We start from the raw sequence: 12,228 nt of genomic DNA on the forward strand, positions 1-12,228 counted from the left end.
TAACCCTGAATTTTTTGTACACGTGATTGTTTTAGGATTCGCAAGCCAGTTCTGAAATTTCTTGCAATATTTGCTCCTGATTTAACAATTTATATATTTTATCTTGGATTCTGAAACAAAATTTAACTTTGGTTATGTTATGTAACATTTCTTACAAACTGCACAATTATTACGTTTACGAAATACCCTTAAAAGACAGTCAATAAATGCTTGTCGATTAATATAAAGAAGTTGATTTGCTGCTTCATTTTAATTTTCCTTACATGTGTTGAGGGAAAGTATAGGGCAATTTAAATAATATGTAAAACTATAATATGTAATTACAATCTGGAATATATTTTGTTTATTACTTTCATGTGAAATTATTCTACTAACCCTATCGTGTACCTAAAGAATGAAATAAGTTTGCTGTCTTTAACTTACAGCAATCCTTCAGCCTATCTAACATCAGAAAGATTTCAACATGAACCAGCTATTCACAGAAGTAGTCCTGAAAATGAATCAGAAAAGTAAGAATTTAATTTTTCGGATATTGGTACTCTTACGTGTAATCCAAGTATTACACATAATATTTCCTACACTTACATTAATCAACTGACGTAGATGAATGAGGCTAGAATGGAAAAGACAGTGAGCATGATTTTGATGCTTGTTTTGGGTACCATGTTAAGCTAATTGTACAGTGACAACTATGTCTTTAAATCTGAGGCAGTTTGAAGTATATGCAGATGCTAGAAGTTGGTGATACAAAGAAGAGATGTAGAGTTACACACTAATTCAATTATGTTTTATTACATAATTGAATGAAGTTTAGAACTATACTTATAATACTTATACTTATAAGTATGCTTATAAGCATACTATAAGGTTGAAACCATTGCACATTTTTGAGAAGAAAGAAAATAACCATTTCAAAAGGAGATTGTTAACTTTAGTGAGCTAATGACCTAGAAAACATGTAGCAACTAAAATTTGATAAATCCTTCTAGTATGATTCAGAAGCACTTACAGATGTGCGATTTTATATGAACATGTTTACAAAGCTCAAAAAAATGAATAAACATATTTAAATGAGTTAAACCCAGGCTGACATTCATAACATTTAAATTTTATTCAAAATGTTACATAATTCTGCTCAATACATTCATGTAACATACTGTTAGGAATATTTAGATGTATTATCAACCCAAAGATGGTATTCTAAGCATTTTATATATAAAGGTTTATTTGTGTTTGCTGTATAAAGTAATATAGATCCACCATAATATAGCTATCCACCAGAATAAAAAACAAACACACTCATACTTCATGGCTTAGTATGGTATTATCTACATATGATAGTTTGATTCATATGTTATCCACGAGTAATTATATGATAAAAAAATCTGTTAAATCAGCTATGTTGAGTACACCTAGGGACAATATGCAGTTATTCACATTTATAATTGCTCAAGTGGTAACTATTCAAAATCAATTTAAGTAATTATTGTTTTCTCCTAAAATTGTAGGCTTATTCTATTTTTAGTTCTCTGATTTAGCATTTTTGTATTGTTTTAGTCATGGGCACCAAAATAAATATTTTCAAAATGGGGCAAAACATATTAGTAGGGGATAAGTTTCTTCAGTAAAAGTCACCAGAATAAAACAGTATATTGTGTACTTAAATGCAAACAAATTTACAGTTTTAACAGAATTACTAAAAATGTTTAGTTTAAATACAATGTTAAGTTTACATCATCACATATGCAGTTTTTTTGTGAAATGTAAGAGGAAAGGCAAATGCTTCTCTTTCCCCTTTCTGTGAGGGCCCATGCATTTAATCTTGAGTATCTATAAATTTGTTTGACTAGAGTAGTAAGATGAAAATATATTTCTATAGAAATATTATGAAAAGTTTAATGAAACAATAATACAATTTAAAAAAAAAAAGTATGAGAATACATAGATAAAACTCTAGAAATCTATAATATGATTTATCAAAAAATCAGCATACAGGGAAGAATATTGCACTCAGTGATTCACCTACATTGAAGATATCTTGACAGTTCTTTTGAAAACACATTTATTTCTAGAAGTTTTTTGGTTTTTTTGGCACAAATCCAAAATTATTATAATCTGCTGGAAATCTTACCACTCTATCACTACATAATCACCAAATATGATTGATGATTCTGTCCAAGCTGTCTTCTATCTTTAACATTACCACTCAAGTGTACGTAAACCTATGATTATTTTGTTAAGGTAGAGCAGCAGACTGCTAATAATAGAAGAGTTATTGTGGATTTGAAATCAATGCACAGTCATAAAATACATACAATTTAGAATATATATATAATGTTAAACATGCCTTTTGAATATTGGTTCAGCAACTGATATTAATCATTATTTACTGTAGTTGCAGCTATCAAAAAACCCATGATCCTACAGAGTCTCCATCACTGTCTTCATTACATGTAAAAGAACTAAAACAAATCAAGAAAGAACCTTCATATGGAATTGATTTGGAATACAACACTTCCTATATGAGCATGTTGTTGGATTCAGAGGAAACATCATCAACAAGTCCTTCCTTAAAAACAATAAAAGGTGAGTGTGGTTGTTCCAGTTAGAATTGTAAGACTATTTTATATGCTTTAAAAACAATTAAAGGTGAGTGTGGTGGTTCCAATTAGAACTGTGAGACTATTTTAGTTGCCTTAAAAACAGTTAAAGGTGAGTGTGGTTGTTCCAGTTAGAACTGTGAGACTATTTTAACTACCTTAAAAACAAAAAAGTGAGTGTTCTTGTTTCACTTAGAATTGTAAAACTATTTTATATGCTTTAAAAACAATTAAACGTGAGTGTGGTGGTTCCAATTACAACTGTGATACTATTTTAGTTGTGTTAATAACAATTAAAGGTGAGTGTGGTTATTCCAGTTAGAACTGTGAGCCTATTTTAACTATCTTAAAACAATTAAAGGTGAGTTTGGTTGTTCCAATTAGAACTGTGAGACTATTTTACTTGCCTTAAAAACAATTAAAGGTGAGTGTGGTTGTTCCAGTTAGAATTGTGAGACTATTTTAGTTGCCTCAAAAACAATTATAGGTGAGTGTGGTTATTCCAGTTAGAACTGTGAGACTATTTTAACTACCTTAAAAACAATTAAAAGTGAGTGTGGTTGTTCTAGTTAGAACTGTGAGACTATTTTATTTGCTTTAAAAATAATTATAGGTGAGTGTGGTAGTTCCAGTTAGAACTGTGAGACTATTTTAGTTGCCTTAAAAACAATTAAAGATGAGTGGGTTGTTCCAATTAGTACTGTGACACTATTTTAACTACCTCAAAAATAATTAAATGTGAGTGTGATGGTTCGAATTAGAACTGTGAGACTATTTTAGCTGCTTTAAAAACAATTAAAGGTGGGTGTGGTTATTCCAGTTAGAACTGTGAGACTATTTTAGCTGCCCTAAAAACAATTAAAAGCAAGTATGGTTGTTCCAGGTAGAATTGCAAGACTATTTTATATGCTTTAAAAACAATTAAAGGTGAGTGGTTGTTTCAGTTAGAACTGTGAGACTATTTCAACTGCCTTAAAAACAATTAAAAGTGAGTGAGGTTGTTCCAGTTGGAATTGTAAGACTATTTTATAGGTTTTAAAAACAATTAAAGGTGAGTGTGGTAGTTCCACTTTAACTGTGAGACTACTTTAGTTGCTTTTAAAGTATTTAAAGATGAGTGTGGTTGTTCCAGTTATAACTATGAGACTATTTTATCTGCTTCATAAACAATTAAAGGTGAGTGTGGTTGTTCCAGTTAGAATTGTAAGACTATTTTCTTTGCTTTAAAAATAATTATAGGTGAGTGTGGTAGTTCCAGTTAGAACTGTGAGACTATTTTAACTACCTTAAAAACAAAAAAAGTGAGTGTTCTTGTTTCACTTAGAATTGTAAAACTATTTTATATGCTTTAAAAACAATTAAACATGAGTATGGTGGTTCCAATTACAACTGTGATACTATTTTAGTTGTGTTAATAACAATTAAAGGTGAGTGTGGTTATTCCAGTTAGAACTGTGAGCCTATTTTAACTACCTTAAAACAATTAAAAGTGAGTGTGGTTGTTTCAGTTAGAATTGTAAGACTATTATCGCTGCTTTAAAAACAATTAAAGGTGAGTTTGGTTGTTCCAATTAGAACTGTGAGACTATTTTACTTGCCTTAAAAACAATTAAAGGTGAGTGTGGTTGTTCCAGTTAGAATTGTGAGACTATTTTAGTTGCCTCAAAAACAACTATAGGTGAGTCTGGTTATTCCAGTTAGAACTGTGAGACTATTTTAACTACCTTAAAAACAATTAAAAGTGAGTGTGGTTGTTCTAGTTAGAACTGTGAGACTATTTTAGCTGCTTTAAAAACAATTAAAGGTGAGTGTGGTTGTTCCAGTTAGAACTGTGAGACTATTTTAGTTGCCTTAAAAACACTTAAAAGTGAGTGTGGTTATTCCAGTTAGAACTGTGAGACTATTTTAGTTGCCTTAACAACAATTAAAGGTGAGTGTGGTGGTTCCAGTTACAACTGTGAGACTATTTTAGCTGCCTTAAAAACAATTAAAAGCGAGTGTGGTTGTTCCAGGTAGAATTGCAAGACTATTTTATATGCTTTAAAAACAATTAAAGGTGAGTGTGGTTGTTTCAGTTAGAACTGTGAGACTATTTCAACTGCCTTAAAAACAATTAAAAGTGAGTGAGGTTGTTCCAGTTGGAATTGTAAGACTATTTTATATGTTTTAAAAACAATTAAAGGTCAGTGTGGTAGTTCCACTTTAACTGTGAGACTACTTTAGTTGCTTTTAAAGTATTTAAAGATGAGTGTTGTTGTTCCAGTTGTAACTATGAGACTATTTTATCTGCTTCATAAACAATTAAAGGTGAGTGTGGTTGTTCTAGTTAGAACTGTGAGACTATTTTAGCTGCTTTAAAAACAATTAAAGGTGAGTGTGGTTGTTCCAGTTAGAACTGTGAGACTATTTTAATTGCCTTAAAAACAATTAAAAGTGAGTGTGGTTATTCCAGTTAGAACTGTGAGACTATTTTAGTTGCCTTAACAACAATTAAAGGTGAGTGTGGTGGTTCCAGTTAGAACTGTGAGACTATTTTAGTTGCCTTAACAACAATTAAAAGCAAATGTGGTTGTTCCAGGTAGAATTGCAAGACTATTTTATATGCTTTAAAAATAATTAAAGGTGAGTGTGATGGTTCGAATTAGAACTGTGAGACTATTTTAGCTGCTTGAAAAACAATTAAAGGTGGGTGTGGTTATTCAAGTAGAACTGTGAGACTATTTTAGTTGCCTTAAAAACAATTAAAACTAAGTGTAGTTATTCCAGTTAGAACTGTGAGACTATTTTAGTTGCCTTAACAACAATTAAAAGCGAGTGTGGTTGTTCCAGGTAGAATTGCAAGACTATTTTATTTGCTTTAAAAACAATTAAAGGTGGGTGTGGTTATTCCAGTTAGAACTGTGAGACTATTTTCACTACCTTAAAAACAATTAAAATTGAGTGTGGTTGTTCCAGGTAGAATTGCAAGACTATTTTATATGCTTTAAAAACAATTAAAGGTGAGTGTGGTTGTTTCAGTTAGAACTGTGAGACTATTTCAACTGCCTTAAAAACAATTAAAAGTCAGTGTGATGGTTCAAATTAGAACTGTGAGACTATTTTAGCTGCTTGAAAAACAATTAAAAGTGAGTGAGGTTGTTCCAGTTGGAATTGTAAGACTATTTTATATGTTTTAAAAACAATCAAAGGTGAGTGTGGTAGTTCCATTTTAACTGTGAGATTACTTTAGTTGCTTTTAAAGTATTTAAAGAAGAGTGTGGTTGTTCCAGTTGTAACTATGAGACTATTTTAACTACCTTAAAAACAATTAAAAGTGAGTGTGGTTGTTCTAGTTAGAACTGTGAGACTATTTTAGCTGCTTTAAAAACAATTAAAGGTGAGTGTGGTTGTTCCAGTTAGAACTGTGAGACTATTTTAATTGCCTTAAAAACAATTAAAAGTGAGTGTGGTTATTCCAGTTAGAACTGTGAGACTATTTTAGTTGCCTTAACAACAATTAAAGGTGAGTGTGGTGGTTCCAGTTAGAACTGTGAGACTATTTTAGTTGCCTTAACAACAATTAAAAGCAAATGTGGTTGTTCCAGGTAGAATTGCAAGACTATTTTATATGCTTTAAAAATAATTAAAGGTGAGTGTGATGGTTCGAATTAGAACTGTGAGACTATTTTAGCTGCTTGAAAAACAATTAAAGGTGAGTGTGGTTATTCAAGTAGAACTGTGAGACTATTTTAGTTGCCTTAAAAACAATTAAAACTAAGTGTAGTTATTCCAGTTAGAACTGTGAGACTATTTTAGTTGCCTTAACAACAATTAAAAGCGAGTGTGGTTGTTCCAGGTAGAATTGCAAGACTATTTTATTTGCTTTAAAACAATTAAAGGTGGGTGTGGTTATTCCAGTTAGAACTGTGAGACTATTTTCACTACCTTAAAAACAATTAAAATTGAGTGTGGTTGTTCCAGGTAGAATTGCAAGACTATTTTATATGCTTTAAAAACAATTAAAGGTGAGTGTGGTTGTTTCAGTTAGAACTGTGAGACTATTTCAACTGCCTTAAAAACAATTAAAAGTCAGTGTGATGGTTCAAATTAGAACTGTGAGACTATTTTAGCTGCTTGAAAAACAATTAAAAGTGAGTGAGGTTGTTCCAGTTGGAATTGTAAGACTATTTTATATGTTTTAAAAACAATCAAAGGTGAGTGTGGTAGTTCCATTTTAACTGTGAGATTACTTTAGTTGCTTTTAAAGTATTTAAAGAAGAGTGTGGTTGTTCCAGTTGTAACTATGAGACTATTTTAACTACCTTAAAAACAATTAAAAGTGAGTGTGGTTGTTCTAGTTAGAACTGTGAGACTATTTTAGCTGCTTTAAAAACAATTAAAGGTGAGTTTGGTTGTTCCAGTTAGAACTGTGAGACTATTTTAACTACCTTAAAACAAAAAAAAAGTGAGTGTTCTTGTTTCACTTAGAATTGTAAAACTATTTTATATGCTTTAAAAACAATTAAATGTGAGTGTGGTGGTTCCAATTACAACTGTGATACTATTTTAGTTGTGTTAATAACAATTAAAGGTGAGTGTGGTTATTCCAGTTAGAACTGTGAGCCTATTTTAACTATCTTAAAACAATTAAAAGTGAGTGTGGTTGTTCCAGTTAGAATTGTAAGACTATTATAGCTGCTTTAAAAACAATTAAAGGTGAGTTTGGTTGTTCCAGTTAGAATTGTGAGACTATTTTAGTTGCCTCAAAAACAATTATAGGTGAGTGTGGTTATTCCAGTTAGAACTGTGAGACTATTTTAACTACCTTAAAAACAATTAAAAGTGAGTGTGGTTGTTCTAGTTAGAACTGTGAGACTATTTTAGCTGCTTTAAAAACAATTAAAGGTGAGTGTGGTAGTTCCACTTTAACTGTGAGACTACTTTAGTTGCTTTTAAAATATTTAAAGATGAGTGTTGTTGTTCCAGTTGTAACTATGAGACTATTTTATCTGCTTCATAAACAATTAAAGGTGAGTGTGGTTGTTCCAGTTAGAATTGTAAGACTATTTTATTTGCTTTAAAAATAATTATAGGTGAGTGTGGTAGTTCCAGTTAGAACTGTGAGACTATTTTAGTTGCCTTAAAAACAATTAAAGGTGAGTGTGGTGGTTCCACTTTAACTGTGAGACTACTTTAGTTGTTTTCAAAGCAATTAAAGATGAGTGTGGTTGTTCCAATTAGTACTGTGACACTATTTTAACTACCTCAAAAATAATTAAATGTGAGTGTGATGGTTCAAATTAGAACTGTGAGACTATTTTAGCTGCTTTAAAAACAATTAAAGGTGGGTGTGGTTATTCCAGTTAGAACTGTGAGACTATTTTAGCTGCCCTAAAAACAATTAAAAGCAAGTATGGTTGTTCCAGGTAGAATTGCAAGACTATTTTATATGCTTTAAAAACAATTAAAGGTGAGTGTGGTTGTTTCAGTTAGAACTGTGAGACTATTTCAACTTCCTTAAAAACAATTAAAAGTGAGTGAGGTTGTTCCAGTTGGAATTGTAAGACTATTTTATAGGTTTTAAAAACAATTAAAGGTGAGTGTGGTAGTTCCACTTTAACTGTGAGACTACTTTAGTTGCTTTTAAAGTATTTAAAGGTGAGTGTGGTTGTTCCAGTTAGAATTGTAAGACTATTTTCTTTGCTTTAAAAATAATTATAGGTGAGTGTGGTAGTTCCAGTTAGAACTGTGAGACTATTTTAACTACCTTAAAAACAAAAAAAGTGAGTGTTCTTGTTTCACTTAGAATTGTAAAACTATTTTATATGCTTTAAAAACAATTAAACATGAGTGTGGTGGTTCCAATTACAACTGTGATACTATTTTAGTTGTGTTAATAACAATTAAAGGTGAGTGTGGTTATTCCAGTTAGAACTGTGAGCCTATTTTAACTACCTTAAAACAATTAAAAGTGAGTGTGGTTGTTTCAGTTAGAATTGTAAGACTATTATCGCTGCTTTAAAAACAATTAAAGGTTAGTTTGGTTGTTCCAATTAGAACTGTGAGACTATTTTACTTGCCTTAAAAACAATTAAAGTTGAGTGTGGTAGTTCCAGTTAGAACTGTGAGACTATTATAGTTGCTTTGAGAACAATTAAAGATGAGTGTACTTGTTCTAGTTGTAACTGTGAGACTATTTTAACTACTTTAAAACAATTAAAAGTGAGTGTGGTTGTTCCAGTTTGAATATTAAGTCTATTCTATATTCTTTAAAAACAATTAAAGGTGAGTGTGGTTGTTCCATTTAGAACTGTGAGACTATTTTAACTGCCTTAAAAACAATTAAAAGTGAGTGTGGTTGTTCCAGTTGGAATTGTAAGACTATTTTATATGTTTTAAAAACAATTAAAGGTGAGTGTGGTTGTTCCAATTAGTACTGTAACACTATTTTAACTACCTTAAAAATAATTAAATGTGAGTGTGGTTGTTCCAATTAGAACTGTGAGACTATTTTACTTGCCTTAAAAACAATTAAAGGTGACTGTGGTTGTTCCAGTTAGAATTGTATGACTATTTTATATGCTTTAAAAACAATTAAAGGTGAGTGTGATAGTACCAGTTAGAACTGTGAGACTGTTTTAACTACCTTAAAAAACAATTGAAGGTGACTGTGGTTGTTCCAGTTAGAACTGTGAGACTATTTAACTACCTTAAAAACAATTAAAAGTGAGTGTGGTTGTTCCAGTTAGAATTGTATGACTATTTTATATGCTTTAAAAACAATTAAAGGTGAGTGTGATAGTACCAGTTAGAACTGTGAGACTGTTTTAACTACCTTAAAAAACAATTAAAAGTGAGTGTTGTTGTTCCAGTTATAACACTGAGACTATTTTAGCTACTTTAAAAACAATTAATGGTGAGTGTGGTTGTTGTAGTTAGAATTGTAAGACTATTTTATATGCTTTAAAAACAATTAAAGATGAGTGTGGTAGTTTCCTAGGAATTATTGGTTTGTAATTACTATGAGAAATATATTAGCCCTGTACTAGAGCATGTTCATAATCATGGTATAATTAAATGAAAAAATCTATAATTAATTCAAAAGTTACATTTTAAAATTATTGTACATCTGAACTATATGATCCTCAATGTCACAGTGGTATGTCTGCAGATGTACAACTCTAGAAATAAGGGTTTTAATATCCAAGGTGGGTAGAGTACAAATAGCACATTGTATTGCTTTGTGATTACCTTAGAAACAAACACACTTAACTACAGTCATGTGAAAAAGTTAGGACACCCTATGAAAATCTGTGTATTTTTGTAACATTTTTGGATATATAGATATTTAATTTCAATTTTAACAATACTGAGAGATTATAAGAATATAACTAAACAATTAAAATTGAAGAGAAGACTTTTCAAGATCTTCTGTAAATGTAATTCTACAAAAATGCATATTCTAACTGAGGAAAAAGTTAGGATACCCTACCCCATAACAGCTAGTGTTACCCCATTTGGCTGAAATAACTGCAGTGAGATGCTTCTTGTAGCCATCTGCCAGTCTCTGACATCGGTCTGAAGAAAGTTTGCCCCACTCTGCAATGCAGAATTCTGTCAGCTGTACAGATGGTCTCACATGATCCTCAAGCACCCTCTTATACACAGTAGAATTCATGGTGGATTCTATGATTGTGAGCTGTCCAGGTCCTGCTGCAGCAAAGCAGTCCCAAACCATGACAATTCCACCTCCATGCTTCACAGTTGGTTTGAGGTTCTTTTCCTGGAATACTGTATTTGGTTTACGCCAAACATGTCCTCTGTTCTGGTGGCCAAATAATTTAATTTTGGACTCATCTGTCCAAAGAACATTATTCCAGAAGTCTTGGTGTTTGTCTACATTCTCTCTGGCAAACTTCAGTCTGACCTTGATGTTTCTCTTAGAGAGCAAAGGTTCCTCCTTGCACACCTCCCATGCAGGTTAAAATTGTGCAGTCTCTTTCTGAGTGCAGAGGCATGCACTTTGACATCAACAGTAACCAGAGCCTGCTGTATGTCCCGTGATGACATGTTAAGGTGTTTGGAGACCTCTTTTTGCATCTTGCGATCTGCTCTTGGGGTGAACTTGCTTGGACAATCAGACCTGGGCATGTTGGCAGTTGTTTTGAAAGCCCTCCACTTGTTGACTATTTACCGGACAGTGGAATGGCTGATTTTAAAATCTTTTGTGATCTTTTCAATTCCCTTACCAGACTCATAAGCTGCTACAATTTTCTTTCTGAAGGCCTCAGACAGCTCTTTTGCTCTCACCATGGTGCTCACTCTCACTTCAACAGTCAGAAGCACACCAAACTAAATGTCTGAGATTTAAATTGGGCAAGCCTCATTTAAAATGCTGAGTAACAATCTTCTAATCATGTGCACCTGGTGTGATACACCTGTGTGTGAGTTGAGCCATTTTAAGTGGGAATAAATGTGGGGGTGTCCTAACTTTTTCCTCAGTTAGAATATGCATTTTTGTAGAATTACATTTACAGAAGATCTTGAAAAGTCTTTTCTTCAGTTTTAATTATTTAGTTATGTTCCTATAATCTCTCAGTATTGTTAAAATTGAGATTAAATATCTATATATCCAAAAATGTTACAAAAATACACAGGCTTTCATAGGGTGTCCTAACTTTTTCACATGACTGTATGTATAGCTGACATTTAAGAGATGTTCTTTATAATTGCAGGTAATTTCATTTGCATATACTTGCCTTTTGCGTAAGAAAACTAAAATATTTTGGACAGCATAACAAGCTTTATTCATCTTCAGCAGTTTGTAGATGGCATTTCTAGCACAGATTTACTACATTTCCTTTTGTACTTTACAATGCCATCTCGAACATACTACAGGCAGATGAAATTTCATGCACCATTCCACATGAATTATCATTCACTACCTAAAACACTGTTTCAATAAAATCAAAACAAATATATCAAAAAGTTATTATTTATCCACTTGTTGAACTTGGAGTTCAGTTTACCATTTCATGTGTCTCTTATTAAAACTAAACTAAGTATGAAGTTAAATGTATTTACATCTCTATAATTTTCCAATTTTTTTCCTCACTAGGCCTTATAGTAAGACTATAATTTTTATACATATAAAATAATCCATCCAGGTAAGCTAAAACTTGATAGATAAAATACTCATTGGCAGTACGTGCCTTTTACATCATTTCATTGTGAAGTAATTAGGCCTGAACATAAGTAAAAATAAATTTATGTATAATGTTTGTCCAATCAGGATATGTTAAGAAATTTAACACAAAAAAATTAAGTTTCCTTATGTGGTTCTGTTAATCTTGTCCAAACATATTTATCTTACATCATGTAATATCACCATATAATCTTCCTTTTCTTTTTTTTATCAGTGGAAACAAAGACAGATGAACAACCAATATCCAGTGAAACTCTGCAAGCATCTGAAGGTGTAGATGTCAGTGGAGAGCTAGGTGAACTTAGTACATTGCTTCAAATTCATCATCTACAAGTAGATGCACAGGAGAAGGTTATGTCCAAGGTAGAAAGTATCATCTCAAAGTACTGTTCTTATCTGGCTAAGACCATTCTGAAACATCAGTGCTTGCAGGAGGTTAGTAAT

At 31.7% G+C, this 12,228-nt stretch overlaps 1 protein-coding gene across 2 annotated transcripts in view; it reads left to right on the plus strand.

The window, feature by feature from the left end:
- Positions 1–12,228, plus strand: part of LOC143252495 (uncharacterized) — an 83,959-nt gene that overhangs the window by 51,430 nt on the left and 20,301 nt on the right. For both annotated transcript variants that reach the window (XM_076504732.1, XM_076504722.1), the window contains exons 3-5: positions 426–509; positions 2,396–2,586; positions 11,999–12,219. In XM_076504732.1, coding sequence (XP_076360847.1) covers positions 426–509; positions 2,396–2,586; positions 11,999–12,219 — 496 coding nt within the window. The remainder of the gene's footprint in view (positions 1–425; positions 510–2,395; positions 2,587–11,998; positions 12,220–12,228) is intronic.

This window comes from Tachypleus tridentatus, chromosome 1 (assembly GCF_004210375.1).
Source record: "Tachypleus tridentatus isolate NWPU-2018 chromosome 1, ASM421037v1, whole genome shotgun sequence".
Lineage (NCBI taxonomy): Eukaryota > Metazoa > Arthropoda > Merostomata > Xiphosura > Limulidae > Tachypleus > Tachypleus tridentatus.